The following is a 19,101-nucleotide window of genomic DNA, read 5'->3' as shown; positions in this document are numbered from 1 at the left end:
ACTTATATATATATATAATGGAGTTCATTGCTTAAATGATTATTGAATTATTGATAATCTATGAACAAATTCATTTTTTTTTTCTTTTATACTCGAAAAATCATTTATATTTTACTATTTCACTCAAAGTATCATTTGAGCCAGACTTAATATATTTGATCATCTTTTAATAACCATTTAACACAATAAACTCTTTAAATTGAGAGAAAAAGGATGAATCATGAATTCGTACTAACCAAAACGATGTTAATTATTCAAAAATGAAAAGGAGAATTAACTTGAGTTACTGTCTACTCAATTACATAAAATTAAAATAACCGACTGATATAAAATAAATATCGACCAGGAAAAGTGAGTAGTGAATAATGGGCTATTTGTGTAATGATCTGCCACTTGCCCAATGGGCTGATTCAGAAAAACTGGTCCACATTTGGTGTAAGGTCAGATTCGTCAATCAAAAATTGAGTACAGCCATTATAGCACAAATCACAACTCTTGAAGCTTATTGTTTATTATTTATATAAAGCTTCAAAGAATAGTTGAAGGTTGAAGGTGAAAAATTTGTGCAACAATGGCGTGGAGATCAAACCTCTCTCGGAACCTCAAAGAGCTTCGCATCCTCTTTTCTCCATCGGCATCTGAAAGTGCTACCACTAGGTTCTTACAATTTTCGCTAATTCATTTATTTAAGTAATTTACAAGTACTGTAATGAAATGAGCTCAAATTACGCAGAATGAATTATTAAAATACTCGAATTTGTTTGCGATTGATATATAGATAGATGAATTGATTGTGAGTAATTGTTTCATTTTTCTATATAGGTTGTTCATTGAGAAGAACTACAGAGATCTCAAGACCCAAAACCCCAAATTACCTATTTTGATTCGTGAGGCCAGTTCTATCGAGCCTCAGCTTTGGGCTAGATATGGTAATTATCGTTGCAATTTCGCTTTATTTTCCTAATTGGCGCTAAGTGCAATTAATTGAAGAGTGATTTGATGAATGATTAATATTTTAGGGATTTTTCGGTTGTATATTAAACTTCGGAATTGACACTATATAAAAAAAATTGTGCTGTTGTTTTTGTTACATTTCATTAGCAGCTCTTTCTTGAGCTTTGATGGCATTCTTATTGTTTTTGTTCCCCATTTCATTAAGTTCATTTATGTTCCAGCTTAATTGAAACGTATAAGTAGACTTTTGGAAATGATTTATCAGGATTTCATCAGGTAAGCGATTGATAGAAATCTGATTGATAACTTGCATAATGAGTTCATCAAAAGAATAAGGAGGAAGGGATTTAGGGATTATTTGTGACTGTAAAGACACACTCTATGATAGTAGATATGGTAATTATTTTTTCATGTTTGATTCTTAGTAGTATCCTTGAGTATAGCTCTTCAGCATTTCTAATCAGCACTAAATGCAGTTAATTGAAGTAGGTCATTGAGTGATTTGATAATGTTTTAGCCATTTGTAGGCTGTATATTGAAATTCTGGTTAGGTATTTCACACAAAAATGCGTTCATTTGTGTCTGACTGATGGCATTTTCATTGTTTTTGTTACTACATTTGATCAAGTTCCTCTATTTTCCAACTTAATTGAAACTTGTAAATAGACTTTTGGCAAATGATTTATTAAAATTTGATCACGTAAGGGATTGATAGAAATCTGACTCATAAATTGCACGATGGGTTCATCAAAATCTTATGGATTTAGTGAAAGCGATTAAGATTTCTAGACTGTTTTTGTCTTGAGCCAAGGGTCTCTCAAAAACAACCTCTCTACCTCATCTCTGAGGTAGAGATAAGGTCTGTCTACACTTTACCCTCCCCAATCCCCACTATGTCGGACTACACAGGGTATGTTGCTGTTGTTGGTTAAGATTTGAGTATAGTGACTGGATCCGACAGTGTTGGGTTTCCTAGACGTGTAGATTTTCTCATTTTCTCATGAATAATATTCAATCTGTTCTAATTTGTGTGTCCTTTCCACATTGGGATGTTCCAAATTATTTGACACCATTGCAAATGTTTGCTACGTTCTTTCATGGACAAATTCGATGAAGTTTATCTAGGTTTTCTTAGGGACAAAGTTTGTTTCAAATCTAGTATAGTCAAGTTGTTTTTAAGTGATCGTTACCCTTTTCCCATGGTTTGACCTTCTATTCATGGATTTTTCTTTTTAAAATTATAGACTTGGGAGTTGAAAGGGGCATCAAACTGGAGGGATTGACGGAGGAGCAGATCGCAAAGGCACTTGAGGACCTTGGTAAAGTAGGGGCATCCGTTAAATCTTGATGACATTGGATCTGCAGAATTGTATGTCTTTGCATTCAGCACTTTGTAGAGTTTCGTCCTTTCATTGTGCTTTCTAAAATAATATTTTGGTGTTAGCTATCATGAATCAAACTAACCGTGCATAAACTTGGAAGTCTGGATATTTGGCTTTTATTTGGTGTTGGAAGGCAAATGTTTGAAATTCTCTGTTGTTAACATTTGAAGTTTTATGTTATTCCTTCTGTGCATTTAATCCTGTTACACTTGGCATTTTGTCAAGTGTATCGTGAGTATTGATCAACTAATCAATACTCCCAGCATATTACGTGTAATATCTCTTATAATGCGAGTTGACTAATTTGTGTGAAGAGATAGCACGTAGGCATATGAAGAGCAGCTAGCTATATCTTCACTTCCTTTTAGCATATAAAACTCCAATTGTGTATGCTACTACGTAGAAATGGAACAAAATTCTCTTTCAGGAAGGTGACATTGATCATCATTTTAGTAACTTCCAGGAGGAAAGCCTTGATTTATAGTATTAAGTTTGAGAAAACCAACTTGTAGTAAACAATCTCTGTCCTGTATTTTAGAAAGAGGGGAAACTACAGAAAACTATGGGAAAGCTGCCTGCTCGGCCTGAAACGCTGATATTTAAGCTCTGCAATTAACAACCTATCTTTCTCTGGTTAGTGGGGAATGGAAAGGAGACAGGAGTACATCAGTTGACCACCTTTTTGTTGAACAATTGCTAAAGTGCACAAGTGAAGAGATGTCATCCTTAGTACTAAGATGCAGAAGTGCTTGACTACAAGCAACCCCAAGGTCCCCAATATAACGCCTATTTGTTAATCTATTTGACAGTGGAAGAATAATGCGTCGGTGCTCTTGCCTAATTATACACACTTTGCCCCGGTGGTTTGCCGAATTGACAAAGGTTGAGGGACTTGTCCATGTGTCTAAGCAAACTAGGTCCAAGATTTTTGTGGCTCCAGATGGATTTCTCAACATCCCAATGTAATCCTACAATTGGGGTCTTGGCACTTACCTTTTTTGTGTGGTAGAGAGGTTGTTTCCTATAGACCCTTGGCTCAATACAAAATGTTACTCAAAACAGGTTCGGAAAATATGATTAAAGAAGCTATGATGAAAATATCAACGGAAGAAACATACTGAAAGTAAAATAGTAAAGATACCTAAAATAAAGTAAACAACAATAGAACTAAAATTGAAGAAACAAATGATGATAGAATCATGATAATAATACTAGCAAGTAGTAGAAGGAACAAATAAGGTACTCTAAACTAGAACCATGCTCTTCCACAGAAAAGAAAGAAGTTATTCAATTACCTACTAACCTAAACTTATTCCTCGACCTCCATGCTCTCCTATTTAGGGTCATGTCCTAGGTGACCTGAAGTGTGCCATGTTCCTTATAATCACCTCTCCCCAATTCTTCCTCTACCTCTCCTTAGGCCTATCAATGTGAACCTCTCACACCTCCCTTTTGGTACATTGGCGTTCCTCCTGTTCACATACCCGAACCAGCTTAGTCCCGCATCTGGTCCACCATTGAGACACTCCTACCTTGTCCCGTATATGCCCCTTTATAATCTTGCTTCGCCTAGTAATGCCCACACATCCATCTAAGAATCCTCATTTCTACTACTTTCATCTTCCAAATGGATTTCTTGGTTACCGAAAAAGAATCTATTTAACAAAGACTGGGACAGGTTGGTCCTTGATTACTTAGCGGTATATTTGTAGTTTTGGAGCTTCATCAGGTTCAAGGAAATACAATAGTGATTCAATATTTAAAAACCTGGGTAGATATAAGGATATAAAGCCAAGTTGGATAGGCTGTAATGGGTAATTGTGATTATGGAGTATATGAGTGAACTTCACATTCCAGAGGATCAGAGTTGCAACTTCATTCAAGAACTGATGTTAAACAGTGCTAGAGCCCTATTCAGACTTCAGAGGCTACAATCGTGAATCCTGATAAAAATGCGGTATATATATACCTTTTAGCAAAAAATAAACCAGTGTATGAATCGCTTTTCTTGTTCAATCATTTGGGGCCTTTACTGTGTCATGTTACATATAGCATAGAAACGTGAAAAGCGTATGAGAAGCATGCAGAAAACAAAATTTACAAAGTAAAGGGCATTGGGAGTTTCATTTTTAGAAGTCAATTGATTTCTTCAAGAGATCTCCTTGCAAGAATTTTTCTATGGTAGGTTTATATTTCTTCTACTTGTGACGTTCCCAGTTGCTGTATTTGCTCCAGGCTCCATTGCTGCTTCTATTTGATTTCTATTCCTTTCCTGCAGCTTCCCCCTGTGAAAGGATAAAAGAGAAAGTAAGATTTAGCTACTTATGAGATATGAAAGCATGAGTTTGTAGCATGTCAATCTCACATTTGCAACATAACCATGTCTTTTCTTGCGACTGGATCCTCTTCAAATACTTCAATCTGAAAGGGGTTAAAAAAGGAATCATGTCGGGTGATTTTGCTCATTGATAGAAATTTAACAATTCGGGGTATAGGATTTTGGTATCATACAAATTTCCATCCCAGTAAATTATCGCATTTGTTACAGTAGACATCTGCGACTGTGTGAGGACCAAGTTGGCGTTGCTTCTCTGCTTCGTTTACATGCACATTCACCCTGCATATTTCATTGTGCACATTAGCTCGACCTGTGTACACGACTACTAAACTTTCCAGAGAAAATAGTACCAAGAAACCTTACACTTCATCAAATACACCTCCTGTTACTCCTGTCACAGGCTGAAAAAGACAGCACAGTCAGATTTTTGAAATAAGAATGTTATTTCTATCTACATAACATGCCATTACCATTACCATTACCACAGTTAGTCATGGAGTCTTCTCAGTTAAAGTATAGTAGCATGCAACTTGCTCTATGACTAAACATGGGTAACTTGTGGCGTCGAGTAAAAATCCCATAAATCGTAGGTATTATGAGATACTACTTCTGCATATCCTAAATATACAATCGCAGGTATTATGATCAATTTCTTGAAAAGTGAGCGGCCAACGTTTTTTGTGCATAAAATGCATTTAAGCCTAAAAACTTTCTAGCAATTGCAGCCGTCATTTATCAAGAGAAGACGGAGATTATCAACTTTGCAACCTCGTCAATATGATAAATATGCACATTACGTGTCTGAATTGCCTAATTAAATATTATATATCCAATAAATCCGAAGTACTGTTACAGCAAGAATGACAATTATCAAGAAAGAGGAGAAAAAGGTAAAGGGAATTTTATTTTTTCTACCGAGTAGTTGAGGCTGAAATCTTGACAGAGAGCGACGTGATTTTGGCAGATACGGCACATGTAGAAACGATCAGACACGTTGAACTCAAGGAGAAATAAATTCCCCATCCCTAAAACTTCCTTGTGGTAGAACAAATTTTGGGGTTTTGACAATATGTATCTTTCTGTCATGCATCATTAGTTGTGTGTTTATAACTTCCTGAAAATATGACTAATAATGAAATTTAGGACCCATTTGGCTCGCTGGTTTGACTAATAACAAGGATAGTTGTTAGTAGGATCAATCTTAAAATCCAATCCGTTCTTGTAACATACTGATTACGATTCTCAACAGGGTCAAATTTATTTATTCACAAGTGGTTGTGGTTGATTTTAGATTCTCAAATGCTCAAAATCAACCAATTACTGCTCAACCTTGTGCTGTTAGTAATTTCAAATTGCTTTTTACGTCAAATGCTACATCCATGATAGCTGGGTGAGGGTCTTTCAGCTTTAACAACAAATCAACAATAATTCAAGTAGTTTCTTCAAAGCAAATCACAACTCACAAATGGTTGCAGTTGATTTTTGTTTCTCAAATGCTCATATATAGTCGACAATTTGCCACTCAACCTTGTGCTGTTAGTAATTTCAATCAGCTTTTCTCATCAAACAAAATGCCGTTTAGTTTCTTCAGCAGAAAGAGCTTCAGTAATTCAACTATTTAGAGGGCAAATTTAGGAACAAATGCCATTAAAACCCTTCTGAATCAAAAATTTGACTTCCTTTTGCATTCCAAATAAATTGACATAAAAAAGCATTAAGAATAATTGCAGCAAGGCCAAATTTTAAGGACTGAAACCAGAACCATTAAACTTCTATTACATTCCAAATATGAACTACACATAATGGATCGAGATGATCCAAAAGTTCACCAACAAAAAAGAAAAACATACTATCTAACACGAACAAAACCTGATTTCTAAACCCATCAGATCTTCAAGAGCTAGTAAACTTGGTAACAGCTTTCGTACCCTCAGAAACAGCATGCTTAGCCAATTCACCTGGCAACACAAGTCTCACAGCAGTCTGAATTTCCCTCGAAGTAATCGTCGGCTTCTTATTATACCTTGCCAATCTAGAAGATTCCTGAGCCAATTTCTCAAAAATATCATTGATAAAACTGTTCATAATCCCCATCGCCTTGCTAGAAATCCCGATATCAGGATGCACCTGCTTCAACACCTTGAATATATAGATCTTGTAAGTCTCGACACTCTTCTTCGCCTTCTTCTTCTTCTTATCACCGGCAGCACCGGCGTCCTTCGGTAACTTCTTACCGGCTTTCGGCCTCTTCTCCGCCGGAGCTTTCTCGGCGACGGGAGTTTTCTTCTCCTCCGCCGCCTTCTTCTCTGCCTTTGGTGCCATTGGAAACTGTGTGCGTTGTTGAAAGAGAAAATATGTGAATATGAAAATGTATGTTTTAATTTGTGGTTTCGTGCAATGTATATATAGAGGTGAGAGGTGAAATCTGATTGGCTACTTGAGGAGGCGCGCAGATTGATGACGTGGCGTTATTTGGAACGTTGGATGTATGTGTTGTTGTGTGAGGATAAATGTGCAGTGGAGATGACTTTTAACTTTTGCGCTTTTGAGGTTGGCGGTTGTCTAACATTGATGAAATTTTGGCGGATTATGCAAATTAAAGTACTAGTCCCTTCGTTTAAAAAAAAATGACCTACTTTAACTTGAGAGTTGCCACTTGATTTTGAAAGAGAATTAAGAAATCTTTATAAAACACTTTAAACGATCTAAAACAGAAAAATTATTTAAGTTAAGAGATTCTGAGTAATCGGTTCCTATTGACGTTTTAGGAAGATATTAGACACCTAAAACGTTCGCTAACTTGCGGTTATTCGAACTGTTTGAAAATCGTCTTTGACTAACTTTGAAAAAAGTTTATTTTTTGAAAAGAAAGTAATTTTATAAATATTTTGATGTTTATGCAAAACCAATTTTTAGCGACTTGACTAGGGATTCAACTAGGTTCGCAAAGCACGTAAAACAAATAAGCAAAAGGGAAAGAGGAAAAGGGAGAAGTAGTGATTTAGGTTTTTAAGCCTAAACCGTCGATCCTGTCCTAATCTAGTTGGGTTTCTGACCTATTTTTTCACCTGTCCTAATTCTATGTTTCCGAGCTCTTTTCGGCTCAAGTCTGCTCCACTTGTATTATATACAGCTTTGGCTTCTTGTCCCGAATGAATGAATAAAAATAAATAACTAAATAAAATAGATACAGACAACAAATAAAATAAAAAGAAAATATAAACAAATAAATAAAAAGAGACTTTCCAGTCCCTTTATCGCTTCAAAGATGGAATTTTAATCCATTTCTCTCTTCGATTCTTCGTATCTGCATACTATGAGATTGTTTCCTTAAGGCCTTCGAAGTCGACTTTTGGAGGATTGGCCTTGATGGCCCATAATGCATGTGCAAAGAGAAAAGGGCCCACGTAGGATGCGAATGTATCCACATGCAAAAAGAGAAGTCGAGTCATTAATATATATCCTCAAGTCAATATTTAAACAACTACTGAGTCATCATGTGTGACAAAGACATACACAATTAATTTGACAAAGGCCAGGAAACTTAATAACAGTACCAACAAAAACTGAAAATATACATGATTCACATCCCAAAATATAATCCCAAATTATGCCCTGCGTTCAATTGCCCAAATTATACCCGTAACATGCAGGTAAAAGTAGATACGTTCCATGCTTAGAATTGGAGACTTGTCCTCTAAATCATTCTTTTTTTATATCACACAATAGGGAAAGAAAAAGAAAAAATTCCATAACAACTAGCAAGAACATCAAAAGAGCGAGATACGATAGGAATAAACAATACTTAAACTCAATAGAGTTAACGTCATAAAAATATAAGTCTAGCCTGACTCACTATAAATGTTCCCCTGAACTAACTATTAATAGCAAAGCAGGTGAACCGCACGAGCCCAAGTAAACATAAAAATACTCTTGGCAATTTTACAGTGACTCTAATCCATTGTGTTCTGTCTACAAGCTAAGCCCTTTATCACCGAGTAAATAAACTTTAAACGAGTTAGAATTAGCATCACAGAACACAATTGTAGCAACCTCTGAGCATATACATTTAATATTTTCTTTTTATATTGAATCTCCAAGTGAAACAAACTAGAACAAATACTACAACGCATCTGAGAACATGAATTCAATTTTTCCTCACCAAATTTTATTTCAACACAACTATCCTATTCTTGACTCAGAAATGACATAATGGTTCCTCATGAGAGCATTTAAAGAGACTGTAGTATGGTTTCCATCTCTCTTTGATTGGTGGTTCGAAATCACGAATCAGAGGTCCTTGAGATGTCATCAACCTCACAATTTTCCTCCGTGAATCCAATGGATATTAAGTTAAGAGCCCTACTGAACCCTCGTCTTAACACATGATTATAAAGACAATAACATGAGAGGAACACCCCAAAAGACAAAAGTTCAAAGGGTGAGCTATTAGGACCTCAATTTGTCGAATAAGCGAAAGGAAACTGATAGAGATAAGCATAAACATGAATAAATTTAAGCAGGAGCTTTTAATAATAAAAAAATGGTAATCAGTAGTTACGGAGTTGACACGAGTACGAACAATAATCACCTTTAGAGGTAGATCCTAGACATAACCGCATGACAATATTAAACAAATTTAAACTATTTCGAAAGTGGGAGACTTTGACCGATCTCTCCCTCTTTTTAGCAAGCACTCGAAACAATCAACTTAAACTGAAGCGAAATTTAAAGCAAAAACAACATCATCATATTAAAGTTGATTCGAAACATGAACGAAAAGAGTAGCAATTCTCTTATAACTAAGACCATAGAGCCTTATGAGTGATAGTGTATGAGGATAGATACAACAATCCCCCTTGTAAATAAATCACAGGCCCTTGAGTATTCGAATGAAACAGGAAAAAACTCAAATAAAATCGTGACAATTATCATAAACCAGGCTCTTCACATAACAGTCAAACAATCAAGAAAAATCCTAAGGGCTTCACTGGCTTTTACAGTGACAAATCCCACCTCATTCATGCTTACGACTAAACTACTAGTGCCATGAAGGAGAGAAACGAAGAAGGAAACAATAGATTAAAGTCGAAAGGGCAGATTTACCTCTTTGAAAGAAGCAAACGGGACTCGAGCAATCAACAAAATTGTTACCACCGGGAGTTGATGTTATCAATGCGAGAACTTTCGATTGATCGACCAAACTTCCAAAAGGAAATCGAAGAGGGAATATATTCTACATTTAAAGGGAGCTTTTATCTTCTGAAAACCCTGAAACAAATCGATATCCTCGTCTCTCGCTCAAAACTTTGAATATCGGCTAGGATTCCCTAGAAACAGAAAAAGAAATCCTAAAAAAAAAATACTATATGTTTTCTTTCAAAACCTCATCTCCGACCTAAACATCGAACTAAGATCCTCAGAATTTTCCTCGTTTCTTCCCCAAAAAGGAAAAGGAAAGCCCCCCCAAAAAAGAAAAGAAAAGCCCCCTCTTCAGCTCAATCAATGATCCTTTTATAGCCATAAAAAAAATCAGGATTCAATGAGGAAAACCCTTGATGAATTTCGCATATGACACCTCCGTTTTGGAGTCTTCCCCCAAACGGATTGAAAATCGCGGACCAATAAAAAAGAGACAAATGAAATACAACCTTAAACCAATGAAAATCCTTCAAATGTGTACGAAATCGTACCTATTATCCCGAGAATCACGGATTGAGCCGTTAGGGGGGACAGCTCACCGGATTCTAGAAGCCTCGAGGGTTTTCTCGCATAAGACGCATGAAGAGGGCTACAAACTGGTTGATTTTGGGTGGATTTCGAGATGGTAGGGTCGGGTTCGATTGGATTCGGGTTGAGGGTTGTTGATGATGTTGCTGTTATGCTTAGGGAACAAGACATAAAGGACTGGGCCGGGTCAAAACATAGAATTGGGCTGGTTTGGTTAGGTGTTTGGGCCAATTTTGGCTGTTGTTTTGAGGCTATTAAAAGAGAAAGTGAGCGGTTAATGGATTTAAGGGTATGGGTTTTAATGGGTTGGTCTTATGAGACTATTGGGCCGAAATTGGGGTTGATTTTGAGATGGGCTGTTATAGTTTAAGGGAAAAGTGCTCTGGTTGGTCACACAAGCTGAAACTATGGTGGAAAATAGAGGGACCGGATTGATATGGTGTTGGGAAGTAGGAATCAATAAATTGAAAGAAAATAATTTCAATCCTAATTTGGTTTATGCTAATTAAATTTGACTAAATTGAAAGTTAACTAACCAATTATATTGCGATTATGGCCAACTTAATTTCAATTATGGTCAAATCTAATAGATTGACTAAACTAATTCGAAATTTGAAATGAATAAATATCTTATTTAACTCCGAGCTTCTTGATTCGATAAAATCAAACACATATTTATCCGAATGAAATACTTTTAGGAGTAAATTTTATTTAAATCAAGACTTTAATCATTATAAACTTATTTCAACATAGGCCTTGATTATAATCCGATATTTCGTAAAATCAATATTTAAGTATCAAAATTGTATAATTTTATATAATTGAATACGATGATATACAATCGGTACTTAAAAATGACAAAATCACATATAGGAAAAATTTTGAAAATCCTTTATTCGGATAAGATAAACGTTGTAATTTTATTTGAAAATCGAAGAAACTCCAAATTAAAACTGAGTTATGGAGGGAAAAAATTAGGTGTCAATGTTCATAATAACAGTACATTCTTTATAAAAAATATTTGTTTATAATGATCATACTCAAATATTATGTAATATTAATATTTTCTAAGAAGATATATTATGCATATATAAGTATTAAATATTTATTATAATTATCGATAATGTTATGAACATAAAAAATTTTAAGTACGAAACTGCAGGAGAAATAAGGCTACTCATATTTGTCTTTTTACATACATACTTTTTCTAAATTTGAATAGTTTTGCTTATAACAACTAAATGAGATTTAAGTGTCGAATGTCACTATACATGTATAACACTTCACTAAGCATCTACGAATTTTTTAGACAAACATGACCAATATAGAGAGGCTTGTTTGAATGTACTTCCTATCTTTTATATTGCTTGATCCTTATTGACTTGATATATCCTTTAAGAAAGATTAAATTAGAAGTGTAATTTTTTAAAGGGTAAATAACATTTATCCCATTAGTTTGCTCCTTAATTATTCTTTTTTTCAAATTTTTCAATAAATTTTATCTTTCCCGGATGTTAATTACTCATATACATAACTGAATATTGATATAAATAAGTATCTTATGTATTAGACCTAACTTTTTTAACGATATTTAAGAAATAAAATAAGTCTAATAATTATTCAAGATTGCACCTTATTAATGTGTGATTAATGAATTTCTTAAAATCAGTGACAACTTTGAATTTCAAATTTGAAACACAAAATCAAGTTAGTCGGTCAAACAACATCAAATTTTATATTTTCGATCAAAATTTTACTACTTTCTCAAGCTTTGTTTCTTCAAAAATTATTCTATGAAAAATTCAATATTTTTGAGACATTTCGATGTATTTCATCCCCTGTAATATTATATATTGTAAATCAATATTAGTTTAATATGCAACAAAATTTAAACAAAATTTTTCAATAACGACAAATACAGATGAGCAGTGGCTAACATTCTTCCATATACATAATTGTGATGTATATAGGTTGAAATAACACTGTTCAGTAGGTCTAACAGAGTCATACACATAACTATGATATGCATATGTTATGTCAATACAGATGCGCAATTGCTTATGTATTTCATATACATAATATAAGTATGTATAATGGGTTAAAATAAAAACTCAACAGCTTGTATGACATACATATACATAACAAAATAAAAGAGCTCAACAATGTCTAGGTCAAACATACACATAACAAAGTGATTTAAAATAAAATAACTCAACAGTTTATATGCAATACATATACATAACTCTGTTATGCATATGATTTTGAAATAAACCAGTCAAGCAATGTCTATGTCAAATATATACATAAAATAGTTATGTATATGGTGTGACATAAAAACTCTCACCAATATCAAATGTCATATATATACACAACTGTGCTATGCATCAGATTATAATATATTGGTTGTTTTAACCACCCATATATATAACAGTTATGTATATGGGTTAAAATAACAACTTACTCCTATACGTGATTTTGAAATATTTGATTCGACATTGAAATTTCAGTGTATTATTCCTAAATGAGTCAACTATGGTGGATCCAGGCATGTCGAACCTATTCGCTCCGATAAACGCATATGAATTATCATCCACCTCTGAAACTTTTGTAGTATCTCCGCCGATAGATAATTCATCGACGGTGAAAATCACGTGCGGTTCACGTGCGTTATCATCGCCGTCAGAGGAGCAAGAGCGACAGAGGTGATCGAAAGGTGAAAGAGGAGCGAATACAAAGTGATCTAATATTGTCGAAAAAAGATTGTTGGTGGCCAGAGTAGTAGTGAGTCTACGATGGTTGCGGCCGTGGTTTATTTTTGTTGAAAAGTTGATGTTGAGCAATTTGAGAAGAACACGTTTGTAAATTCAAAATTTGAAAACTGCTTGATTGAGGTTCCTTGATTTTAGACACTCTTTGAAGAGCCGTAAGTGTAAAAGTAGGTGATATATATATATATATATATATATATATATATATATATATATGTATGTATGTATGTATGTATGTATGTATGTATGTATGTATGAAGTTTGGAGAGAGAAGTGTCAAAAAGAGATTTTTTGTAATTACTTTTGATAGTTGAGATTTTATGTAATAATTGAAGCTTAGATTGCACTTTTAAGTAATTTTCCCCCTTTTTAAGCTAACCTTATTAATACTCCGTACTTTCGAACTTTAAATTTAACTACTACTACTACTTTATATAATTATTTGATACTAATGATAGGAAGGAAAAAATTATAATAAAATAATTTTGAGTTCATAAATTGGACGAGAAAATTAAATAACTATTATTAATATGAGGGTCAAGTAATATGAAACAAAGGAACTATTTTTTATTTTTCTTGGCGGTTATAAACATAAAATTATATATAGTCTTGAATTATCTATTGGTACCTGTATGTAAACCCTTTTTATCTATTGGTTGCATATCCCTCTTCCATCCTCTTTGTTGCCTACCATAGTAGTTTTCTTCTTTATGACTCTAGTGTAATATGTGTATATCCACATTCTGTTGTATAACAATCAATTAGTATATAGTGTATATTCATTACTTATAATATATATGCATGGACTTTGGGCCACTTCTGGCACCAATCTTTTCAAGGAGGAAACTCTTGCTAATGCAACCAAGTCTTTTTCTTTTTGGGTGGAGAAACACCCCTATCATCTCAAATGTGCACTAATTAATTAGGTAACAATATAAATAAAAAGTACTTTGAGTTAATTATGTGAGAAAAAAATACTAAGAACTAACTGTATTCCAAGTATCACATGAATAACTAATTGACATTGAAATTTTAGTGGCCTAATTTGGGATCTAAGGGAAAGCCTTTACGTTCGTTAGTAAGCCTAATTTAGTAATTTTAGTGACATTGAATAACTATTTACGTTCGTTAGTAAATAGTACACGTTTGAATTCTCTTTCACGACTAAACAGAGCTTAATTAGTGAGTAAATTAACAATTTCTTATTTTGAATTTTGCCTCCACAATATTAATGTTTTTAACATCATGTCTTAATTATTGTGGACAACGGTATAACTTAAAAATGGGACAAGTTAATAATCCTGCAATTCAATTACTAGCCAAATTCTACATCTGTAATGAAAGCAAACATACGTATTCAACAATACAAATCGATGTACTCAGTATATACAAATAATATCAAATAATGTAGATAGATTATATCAAGTAAGTATGCTTAAAGATACATCAAGATCGAAACATGAGATCCAAGGAAATGATTGAAAACTTCTTAGTGAATATTACATTCCCATTCATTGTAGCTAAATTTGGATGCACCAAAAATGTAAAGCAGAAAAATAGTAAAGAAAGAAAAGTTCCCCTCTAACAGAAAAGATTAAAAAACTACTTATGTTTCTGTAAAGAAAAGAGCCTTGAATCTTGATAACTGGTAAGAATAGTACGTACTATATCTTGTAACTGCATAATAATGCATTGCCAAAGGGTTTAGTAGTTGCCCAGAAAAACATACTTGATGATGCATGTGTCATCATGGAAAACCATCATCATCATCATCGTCATCATCAACATCGTCATCCTTTTGATTTTCCATTGTTGTGGGAACTGGGAAAGGAGAAAAACTGAAGGAGAAAGAATGGGAGGTGGGGAGGATCTTTAAAGAAAAAAGAAGGGGATTAGTGCATAGCATTCCTATTTTATTTCAACTTTAAAAAAGTAGTTGCTACTTGGTGGAGAGAGGATCTTCTAAGCATATGCTTCCCCCTTTTTTTTCCTTTCTTTTTCATATTCATATTCAAAACAAATCAATATTTGTTGGCTAATGAACCAATTAATTAATTTGGCTTCCATAGGTGTCCTTTATGTTCCGTGTATATTCATTCCCATTAATGTTTTTTTAAGGACCCTTTCAGTTTATTGGAGTTTAAAAAACTTAGCAAATGTTAGCTCATAATGTTGACATGGAATAAACCTTGTCCTTGTGAGTAGTGATATCACTTTGGACGAACAGTACTTATTGGTTTTCCATGGAGAGTGAAAACCCATGTCTTAACAAGTACTGTACATACTTTATCACTTTAAATGACATGTGGTGTCGTTAATTAGGACAACGCATTGTCACACACTTATTATTCTCAAGTTTCTCTCATACAAATTGTAGTGGAGGGTGAGGATGCCTCAATTGTTTTTGTCTTTGCTTTCTTGTCGTATTAATAAGCAATGCACCAATGATGTATCTTTTCATCTAGTTGCAGACAGATTGATTAAGCCCACATGGAAATTGGAATTAATTAATTTCTGGACGGAGCTGGCAATTAGCTTTAACATGTTTTCCACTTTTGGCTGAATGTGTGTCCATGGTTGTGGGGGCTGGGTGTCAAAAGCTACCTTTTGTTCTTATGATTGAAAATTACATGATGTAAATAGGAAATCATATCAAACAAGTGAACTTCAAATTTTGTTGATGCAATCTCAAAAAGAGAAAATAGAACATTGACGCTGTCATGGCAATCTCTATTCTATATGTCACAGATTTGTTCATAAACGTTTGCACTGTTAAATTACAGCTGCCGAAGCATATAATGCAAATATTTTTCATAACATTCCTTACACTAAAGTAAGTTATTTGTCTCTTATTTACACTAACAGAATATTCTTCCTTCCCATTGAACTTACAGATTCAATTCTTCCTTCCCATATATCCGCTGGAGCTCTCGAGTTGCAGCTTGAAATGATTCTGATCATGAAAATTAGTTCAATATGAATCATATGTATCAAATAGTCAATGAATGGTTACACACACAAAGCTTAGAGAGAGAGAGTGACAATAAGGAATAATTGAGATATGACTACCTTTCCAAACCTGGAAAGCTTTTTGATTGATGGGGGAACCAGTCACGGTTTGAATTGTTTCGAACAACAAACTTTGTGGAGTGCTCCTTAGCTCCTGGGTTATCTGGTAGATGGTTTTTCCATTCTCAAAGTATATGTGATTGTTAGGGTGCTTCGTCTTGCAACCAGCATGGCACTCAAACTCATAGGCATTGAGCACCTTCAATTTGTGTATATAATTGCAAACTTATCACACAGGAAAATATATGATTATAAATGAATGAAAGCAGAGTGAATAACTTGCCTTTGAGAAGTTACATGGTGGACACCCACATAGGTAGCCAGAACCTTTTATAATACCGCGAAGCTCCTTATAACACACAGGAAGATTGCAGGTAAGGCACTGACAGCAAAACTAATGGAATTTGAACAGAGAGAAATGTACCTGCCGGGACAAGACATATTTTACAGGTACCCCATCAAGAATTCCCGTTGCTAACAAACTTCTAACATTCGAAGGAAAGCTGTTAGGAGCACCTCTCTGTGCAGGTTTAGATTCTGATTTGGTTTTTGGCATGGAATCAGTCCTAGGTTTTGATGTCTGAGAGGAGATATCAACTGCATTAGCATGTGATCCATCCAGCTGATTGTCACAATGTGTTTCTGATGTGTGAACTGACGATTGATAATGCAAATAATCGTAACTGCTAATTGGCCTTGCCAGAGCATCAATATCAGACACCAATTCAAATCCAAATATTGTGTCGGAATCCCCTTTGGTATAGGAGTCAGCAATTGGTGTAGTGCTGTGACCTTTGTCAGCATTGAATCCAATGGATCTACTACTTATAGCCCCAGGATTGTAGGCTTGACTTTCACCTTCTTTCCCATATGCCTGACCCATGGATAAAAATGATGTTTCACTTGCCCTATTATTATGAAAATGACTGATAGACATATTAATGTTGTTTTCGATTGGTGAATGAAAAGCATTTTCAGAATCCTCCACCTGATTAACATTAACTTCTCTTATTCTAGTGTCGCTTATGCATATCCGTGGTACTTCAATAGTATAAGACATTGATAAACCAACTACTGGATCATCTCCAATTAGGTCACCAATCACCTTTTTCCTTATGGTGGAGTTCCTTGTGTTACCAGGAGATATGCTTCTCTCGGTCAAGTCAACCGGTCTGGTGGTATCAACTCCAAACAGCCCATCAATGAATTGGTTTGCCCCTGACTGAAGACCAGAAGAAGTCTCCCAGCATGTGGAATTTGTCACTGCAAATCCTGAAGTTGATTTGCCGAGTGAAGTGTGGACAGCTTGTTTCTTGTTAGGAAATAACTCTGGTTCAGCAGCACTGGAGAACAACTGGTGAGCACGTTTCACATCAATTCTTGATGAGCTATCAAAGACTGCTTCTCCATCAGCTAGATGACCACCACATTTAGGTATCCAAAAATCCTTGTCATGGAAAGACTGGAAAAGATCTAATATGAATGAACTAGATAACTTCGATTCATCATAGTATAAATTTCTGACCAGAAACAGGAATGGTGGGAAGGGTTTGCAAATTGCAATGAAGCAGGTAAAAATAAACAAGTACAGAAGGTATGTGCGTGTGTGGAAATAGCACAATGGTCTGCCAAGAATTTCTTAGCAATACTAACACAGGGAACATATATCAGATAGCTTGATGCAAAGACCACGTATGGACACGTCAGATGGCAGATTTCACCAAGATCACATTATTCTCAATTTTTTATGATATAGGCACTGCTACTGATCCCTATTGACATTTCAGCTTTCAGAAATGGACTAGAGTTATGCAGAAAATGGCAAAACTATGCATTCGCCACTAAGTACAAGTACACCACAAAACCAAAAACGTACTATATTCGGGGTAAACTAATCCCAGTCATTGAGAAGGAAATTGAATCGATCAACTGATTGGACATCTGAAATATCAAAGAAAATTAATACTCCTATCTCGGAAAGGATGACACTCTTACTATCGAAAGTTGAAACAATTTCCAAGTATTATCCTCTTTATAAATACATAAACTATATTTCATAAGAATAAAGAAATTGATAGCTGAAGTTAAATTTAAAATCAGAAACATTAATCGTTGCACCAAAAAACCAGCCATTCTTTTTCCCACATAGAGTACAATTTTCTTTTAGTGAAATACCACAAAAGTTCAAAGCTGAAGTGCCATTTTGCAAACTAAAGGTTTCATATCTAAATATCAACAGAAAGGTCCAATTCAATACAACTAGCAATGGGAAACTAACAGCTTTTCTAGAAAATCCAGTATCGAAATAAAATGCATAGAATTAAGGCACCAAATACTCCTTCCCTTCCTTTTACTTGTCACAGTTCGCTTCACATGAGTTAATTTGACTAAATTTCAAGCTCAATCGAATTAGAATAATTCTTTTTTAGATATTCGAAAACTATATGAAAAAATTCTATAAGTTGCAATTCTTCTAAGGAAAATATGACAAGTAAAAATGAAGGAATAGAGTAGTCCGTAGAAGCTTCTAATGAGAATACTAGAAACACTCACCATCTTGCAGCTATTGCTTCAACGAATCTGATAGCTACAAATGCTTTACAAAACAAGTTCAAATTCACCGAAAAAGAATCATCATCACCTCAAAAATCACAAGTTTTTTCAACTATTTGAACTGAGTGAAAATTTTGCAAGCCCTAAATTGTGAATTTACGAAATAGAAAAGAGAGGGTCTTAACCGTCAATGCATTTTCAGCCGCACACGTGTGTTAGATTTCATTAATCTTAACCGTTCAATGGCTTATGGTATCCTGATTTGGGCTTTTCGGGTCTATAAGCGATGATCCCATATTCCCATCGT

General features: G+C 34.5%; 4 protein-coding genes across 4 annotated transcripts; 1 reads left to right on the top strand and 3 right to left on the bottom strand.

The window, feature by feature from the left end:
- Positions 1–367: 367 nt before the first annotated feature.
- On the top strand, positions 368–2,483 carry LOC107874626 (NADH dehydrogenase [ubiquinone] 1 alpha subcomplex subunit 2). The gene is made up of 3 exons (XM_016721387.2): positions 368–657; positions 823–929; positions 2,199–2,483. The coding sequence occupies exons 1-3, from the start codon at positions 572–574 to the stop codon at positions 2,300–2,302; spliced, it is 297 nt and encodes a 98-aa protein (XP_016576873.1). The 5' UTR covers positions 368–571; the 3' UTR covers positions 2,303–2,483.
- Positions 2,484–3,897: 1,414 nt separating this feature from the next.
- Positions 3,898–6,057, bottom strand: LOC107874627 (protein yippee-like At4g27740). The gene is made up of 5 exons (XM_016721388.2): positions 5,590–6,057; positions 5,038–5,075; positions 4,848–4,953; positions 4,702–4,757; positions 3,898–4,621 (listed from the first exon to the last, which is right to left on the bottom strand). The coding sequence occupies exons 1-5, from the start codon at positions 5,758–5,760 to the stop codon at positions 4,513–4,515; spliced, it is 480 nt and encodes a 159-aa protein (XP_016576874.2). The 5' UTR covers positions 5,761–6,057; the 3' UTR covers positions 3,898–4,512.
- A 357-nt stretch (positions 6,058–6,414) lies between these two features.
- Positions 6,415–7,072, bottom strand: LOC107875552 (histone H2B.3). Its single transcript, XM_016722308.2, has one exon. The coding sequence runs from the start codon at positions 6,994–6,996 to the stop codon at positions 6,568–6,570; it is 429 nt and encodes a 142-aa protein (XP_016577794.1). The 5' UTR covers positions 6,997–7,072; the 3' UTR covers positions 6,415–6,567.
- A 7,487-nt stretch (positions 7,073–14,559) lies between these two features.
- Positions 14,560–19,101, bottom strand: LOC107875553. The gene is made up of 5 exons (XM_016722309.2): positions 18,795–19,101; positions 16,666–17,703; positions 16,525–16,590; positions 16,242–16,440; positions 14,560–16,125 (listed from the first exon to the last, which is right to left on the bottom strand). The coding sequence occupies exons 1-5, from the start codon at positions 18,795–18,797 to the stop codon at positions 16,061–16,063; spliced, it is 1,371 nt and encodes a 456-aa protein (XP_016577795.2). The 5' UTR covers positions 18,798–19,101; the 3' UTR covers positions 14,560–16,060.

Source organism: Capsicum annuum, chromosome 6 (assembly GCF_002878395.1).
Source record: "Capsicum annuum cultivar UCD-10X-F1 chromosome 6, UCD10Xv1.1, whole genome shotgun sequence".
Classification (NCBI taxonomy): domain Eukaryota; kingdom Viridiplantae; phylum Streptophyta; class Magnoliopsida; order Solanales; family Solanaceae; genus Capsicum; species Capsicum annuum.
Note: the sequence above shows the minus strand (reverse complement) of the source record. Positions and strands in the feature narration are given on the sequence as shown.